The sequence below is a fragment of the Kryptolebias marmoratus genome, linkage group LG20, assembly GCF_001649575.2.
Source record: "Kryptolebias marmoratus isolate JLee-2015 linkage group LG20, ASM164957v2, whole genome shotgun sequence".
In the NCBI taxonomy this organism is placed as follows: Eukaryota; Metazoa; Chordata; class Actinopteri; order Cyprinodontiformes; family Rivulidae; genus Kryptolebias; species Kryptolebias marmoratus.
The window spans coordinates 24,107,094-24,113,231 of record NC_051449.1 but is presented as its reverse complement, the minus strand read 5'-3'; the positions used below and the strand labels follow the sequence as shown (position 1 = coordinate 24,113,231).

The 6,138-nt window shown below is 41.0% G+C and overlaps 1 protein-coding gene across 1 annotated transcript in view; it reads left to right on the top strand.

Annotated features, from left to right (window-relative positions):
- The window catches only part of LOC108228643 (tissue factor-like), a 55,731-nt gene that overhangs the window by 46,197 nt on the left and 3,396 nt on the right, over positions 1-6,138 (top strand). The window contains exon 6 of the mRNA XM_037981927.1: positions 4,577-4,742. Within this exon, the coding sequence (XP_037837855.1) occupies positions 4,577-4,742 (166 nt within the window). The remainder of the gene's footprint in view (positions 1-4,576; positions 4,743-6,138) is intronic.

Here is a 6,138-nt window from a genome sequence, read left to right as displayed (position 1 = left end):
GGGGGGGGGATTTATTGTAATCCATAGGGGGGCCCAGAAGAAAATCTTTAGAAACCACTGGTTTAGACAAACCTGCAGTGACTTTAACAGAGACGTGTTTCTGGGTGTCTAGGTGAGGTGCTGGGCTAGGTTCGGGGTTGCTAAGTAACAAGAATTGTGACACAACAATTCCAAGCTTTTTGAAACAGGTCGTTTTGCAGACACAAGAAAGCATTTACTTATTGTCAAAAAACAGCTGGGTGGTTTTTTTTTTTAGCTTGGACTGTTTCCAGAAGCAGTAGATACCCAAATGGAAGTACAAAAACATGCAAAAAGTGAATTTTGCATAATAGGTCCCCTTTAAATCAGCAGTCCCTAAACTTTTTTGTGCCTCTGACAGATTTAATGTAAGACAATATATTCATGACCAGCCTTTAAGGTGTGGGAGATTAAAACAACAAAGTAATTGATACAACTGTCATAAAAATGGTAATTAAAAAAAAAAAGATATAATAATAAACATGAATCCATTGTGTGCAATTCTATCAGCAGTAACATCCTGCTAACAACATAACATGAGTAACATCATCTCTGGCCCCAAGGTTGGTTGCCATGGTACGATTAAAATATGCCTTCAAAATAAGATACACCACAAAAACAAAATCGGTGTGAGCCCTAAGCTTGTTTTTTCCAACGAGGCAATCCCATCCACAATTTGATTTTTATCACTATCACTTCACAAAATTCCACTTCACATACATATGATGTCAGAAATGGCAACAGGGTGGCTGTGTCCACCTCACTGCTATCCCCTGTGTTGCTAAATATCACGTTATGTGGGTTAACCAACCTTCGTTATACAGACACAGGAACCAATAAAGCTTGTGGATTTAACTTTAGCGGTAATGTATCATGTGACCAAGACAAGCGTCTTGACATGCTTCAAGAATAAATCATAGATGGATGTAACAGAGTAAATCTGGCTATTTTTCAAAATAAAACATTGTTCAGCAGGGTTTCCCCCAGAAAAGAGGCTAAGCCTAACAAGAACTGAACGACAAGAGACAAATAGCAACAGGGAACTAGAGACAATGAACCAGCGAGGAAGTGGAGAAAGTGACCAGGTTTTAAAGCTGAGGGTAATTAGGGGAAGTGGGCACAGGTGAGTGATTACAACTAGCAACAGGTGAAGAAGGGCATGGTAGGAAGACAAGCGATAAACAGAGAAGTGAATGATGACAGAACACAAGAGACAGAAACAATACAAAGAAAAAAAACATAAAAACAATAACCCTAAATACAAAATAAATCACAAAGAAAAAACAACAAAACCCAAATCTTGACAAAATATGGCTATTTATTATGTGATATTTTAAGATATTTGTGTCAAATATTTATACAACTACAGTTTTACAAAAAGGCACTTTTGAAATACTTTTTTAAACAAAAATACAATTAAAATAAATACAAATTATTTGCACCTAATGCTGTACTGTACTGTGCTTTGATCTTTTACTTTTTGTGGCACAGGCTGCATGTTGGATCACTACATGTAATAACAAAACAAAGCATATCTAATGCTGAATTTGCATAATTTTACTGTTAAACAAGGATAAATTAGCAAGCATCATATTAATATTTTCACTAAGTACAAAACATGCTTACCGTATTTGGTCTTGTAAAGCCACTCGCTGAATTTTGGTGCAACTGACCATTTTTGGTTAAACCTACTCGTTCGATGTTGATTGCTGTGGCTTTCAGAAGGCTGCTCTGATGACGTGCTAACTCCAGTGGTAGCTAAAAGTGGCTCTGCCTCATTTACGTGTGGCCCGGCTAATGTTAATGAGGTATTCTCAGTGTCAGTGCGCTCCCCTTGGTCAGCAGGTAAATGAATAGACTCCTCGTCTGTGCCACTGCTCCTCTGACTTTGAAAAAAAAAAGTCCAATGTCTTTTGACCCTGTTTCTGTGACATGTGTGTTGTAGTAGGTGTTTCTGTGTAAAGAGGTAGAGAAAGATAGTGGTTTTGGGGGTGCGGGTGGAAAAAAACACGTATAAAAAAATGTATTTTACAATAAACAAGCAGAGCTTAGCCTGGTGGCGGGGGAAGTAAAGCCTGGCGGCCGGCCAGGCTTATGATACACTGGGGGAAACCCTATTCAGACTCAGAAAATAAATAAAATGGAAATATTGTAAGTTGTTTATTCTTTCAGTGCGACCTGGTACCAAATGACCCACGGACCAGTATCGGTCCATGGCCTGGGGCTTGGGGACCTCTGATTTAAACCATTTTAGAGCTGATTGTGTAGTCCCAATATCATTTTCAAGACTCTGTAATAGAATATTGTGATTAACTGTGTCAAATGCTGCACTGACATCTATCAAAACAAGTATAGACACAAGTTCACTGTCTGTCTGTTATCAAAACATTAACTAACAGAGATTTTGAGGAGAGAGATCTTGTGTTCTATAATCCACATTTAATGATTTTCTTTTCCTGTTTCTGTAAAATAGCATTGTTTGTTTTTAGAAGACTTTTATGATTTGTTTTTTGTGATGTTATTGTTGGTTTATTCGGTTTTGGCCAACAGATATTGTTTCTATGGGAGTTAGAAACAACATGTTATGTTGTTAGCAGGATGTTACAAGGATGCTGCTGATAGAAGAGAAGCAGCAGAGAGTGGTGAAAGAGTACAACTCTGCATTCCAGAGTGAATCCTGGGTTGTCAATAATTTGGATGACTAACAAAATTAGTAAGATTTCTAGAAAGAAGAGCAGCTCCATCCAAAGTAGGATGGATGTCATTTCTCCACATCAGACTGTCAGGATTTGGGGTTTATTGTTATTTTACATGTGTAATTTTGGGTTTATTGTTTCTTGTATTTTGTTGTTTAGTTGTCTTTACACTTAGTCTTGTCTTTGTTCAGTTTTTGTTTCTTGACTTTGCATTGCTGTCATCATTCACTTCTCAGTTTATCTCTTGTTCTCCTGCCACGTCCATCTTCACTTGGTCCTAGTTTGTACTCACTTATCTGTGCCCACTTCCCCTAATTACCCTCTGCTTTTAAAACCAGGTCTTTCCTCCATTTACTTGCTGGTTCATTGTCACTTTCACGTGCTGTCCCAAAACTGTTTACCAATTATGTACGTAGCAAACAATGTTTTCAGGACACCACCTGGACAGCCAGTGGGTGGATGACAACATGTAGCTAAACATATCATTGCTGGTCAGATTAGGAAGGGAACCAGAGAAAACTATAGTCTGACATTGGTTTTGCAAAGTTACACACCAAAACAACATTCCCTTTAGTGCCCTCTGATTCACGTAACCAGGTCTCATTACCGCCAATGTGAATAACAATCTTACTGTATTTAACCATAGCCTTAGTCAGCAGTTTCAGATAGAAACTGATGTTGCACACTCTTGGCCCCAGAATACATTTGACTCTGGTTGCTGAAGTCCTTTCATTTCAGACTATGGAGCTGCCAATTACCAGAGTCTTCCTCTCAGTGGGTATGTTGCTGAGTGAGGAAAATCGATTTAAAACATGAATGGCTCAGTGGTAAACTGGGGACTTAGCCTAAGCACTATGCTTACTCTGAACCATCACCCAGCCAACCTGAGGTCCTGGTTGCTTGGGGTCTGCTGAAGGATCGCTAATGGGGGCCACTCTTGGTGGCTGTGCATTGCTTAATCTGCCTTAGCTAATGGTTTATTGCTAATCAAGATCCCATCTCTGTGTTTATTTCAGTAGTTAAAATGTGAAGATGGTTAAAATTTTTCAGTTTTCAGCACTATTCATCAAAGTATGTTTAGATTTGTTATCAAAATTTGACGACACATCGTCAGTAGTGAACTATGGGTTCAATAACCCTCCTGAACCCTCAAAAGAGAAAGAGACAAAGAGAGTTTGGGTCGATTTGACCCAAAGGCCATGGGCGGGTTAAACGTTTTGGCCATGAGACACCTAATCCAAGGAATAAACAACTAAGGTTAATCAGGCCTTCATGGTAAATGGTAAATGGCTTTCACTTATATAGAGCTTTATCTAGTCCAAGGACCCCAAAGCGCTTTACACTACAATCATTCACCCATTCATCCACACACTGATGGCGGTAAGCTACATTGTAGCCACAGCTGCCCTGGGGCGGGCTGACAGAAGTGAGGCTGCCATCACACCGGCGCCACCGAGCCCTCTGACCACCACCAGTAGGGAAGGCGGGTGAAGTGTCTTGCCCAAGGACACAACGGCTGAGACAGCCAGAGCGGGGGCTCAAACCAGCAACCCTCCGATTACAGGACAAACCCCTACCTCCTGAGCCACTGCCGCCCACATAAATTCATTTATATACCTGAGTTTGTTCAGTGTGTTGCAGGGTTAACACTAGGTTAAAATTGAGCTTTCTTTTTTGGTTAGGGTTAGATATTCTACAGAATGGAATAGTTTGCTTGTTTATGCCAGATACTTCATCTGTTTGAAACATTTCACTACAAGCCTAAAAGTTAAATGTCTGTTGTAATGGTCGTACTTGAACAGCTTATTATTTTCTGAGGTGTTACTTGTGTGAAGTTTCAGAACCACTGTCTTATCTGACAGAGAGAAGTCCTTTCCGACTCCAGCACAGCTACGGTGTCAGAGCTAGATGCAGGACTGAGTTACTGCTTCATGGTGGCAGCTTTCATCCCCGCCAGAAGCAAAGCCCATCAGCATGGAGCGTGGAGCACACCGCTGTGTAGAGAAAAAGACACACACATCCTGCAAGGTATACACACTTTCTGTATGCACAATACACAAAACTACATTATACTACAGAACAGAACAACATTAATGAACAGGTTTCTAACAAAACTCACACAATTTTCACACAACCCAGCTGATGTTTTCCCTTCAACAGGGACAGCACGGTGGTGCAGTGGCTAAAGCTGTTGCTAGGCATGTCTGGATGTAGTTTGCATGTTCTCCCCATGCATGTATGGGTTTACCCCAGGGACTTCCCACAAATCAAAACCATACATGTTAGGTTAATTGGTAACTCTAAATTTTCTCTAGGTGTGACTTAGATGAACTGAGATGAACTTGTGACCTGACCAGGGTATATGCCGCCTCTCGCACATTGACTGCTGGAGATAGCCACCAGCCAGCTCCCCACAACCTGAACAGGAAAAGCGAGTAACAAAAACGGATGGGGCAGGGTTTAAGCTGTTTTACTATGGTGTGGATAAGAAGAGAAATGGAGTAGGGGTGGTCCTGAAGGAGGCGTTAGCAAAGAATGTAGTTGAAGTGAAAATGGTTTCACATAGGGTGATGTGTCTGAAGGTAAAAGCAGAAGGTCTGATGTTGAATGGTGCCAGTGGGATGTAGAAGACAAAGAGAAATTCTGGAAGGATCTCACTGAAGGGATAGAAAGCATTCCCAGGGAGGAGAGAGTGGTGATTGGAGCAGATCTGAATGGACATGTTGGTGAAAGAAACAGAGGAGATAAAGAAGTTATGGGCAGATTTGGTGTCAAGGAAAGAAACCAGGAAGGACAGATGGTGGTGGATTTTGCCAAGACAATGGAAATGGCTGTAGTCAACACCTGTTTCCAAAAGAGAGAAGAACAAAGGGTGACCCATAAGAGGGGAGGCAGGAGTAAGCAAGTAGACTACATTCTATGCAGAAGAGGTAACCTGAGGGAGATTGTGGCAGGGGAGATCATGGCCAGACAGCATTGAATGGTTGTGTGTAGGATGACTGTTGTGATGAAGAAAAGGAAAAGTGTAAAGAGAAGAGGACCAGGAAGTGCAAAAGATCAGTGAGGATGAAGTGTGAAAAGCCTTGAAGAGGGTGAAGAAGAGGAAGGCAGTTGGACCTGATGACAGACCAGTGGAGGTATGGAAATGTCTAGAAGAGATGCCAAAGAGATTTTTGACTCAATTATTTATTGGCATTTTTGAAAGTAAGAAATTACCTGAGGAATGGAGAAGTGTGCAGGTGTGGTGGACACTAACGTGTATGTATTTCACACCAGAATGTGCTGGTGTAGATTCTCAGTCATCCAGGCCATGGTAAATTCAAAAAAAGTTAAAAAACAAAAACAACTGGACTTCTATTCTGTAGCTGAAGACGTTTCGCTTCTCATCCGAGGAGCTTTCTCAATTCAGAAATAGAGAGTGTGG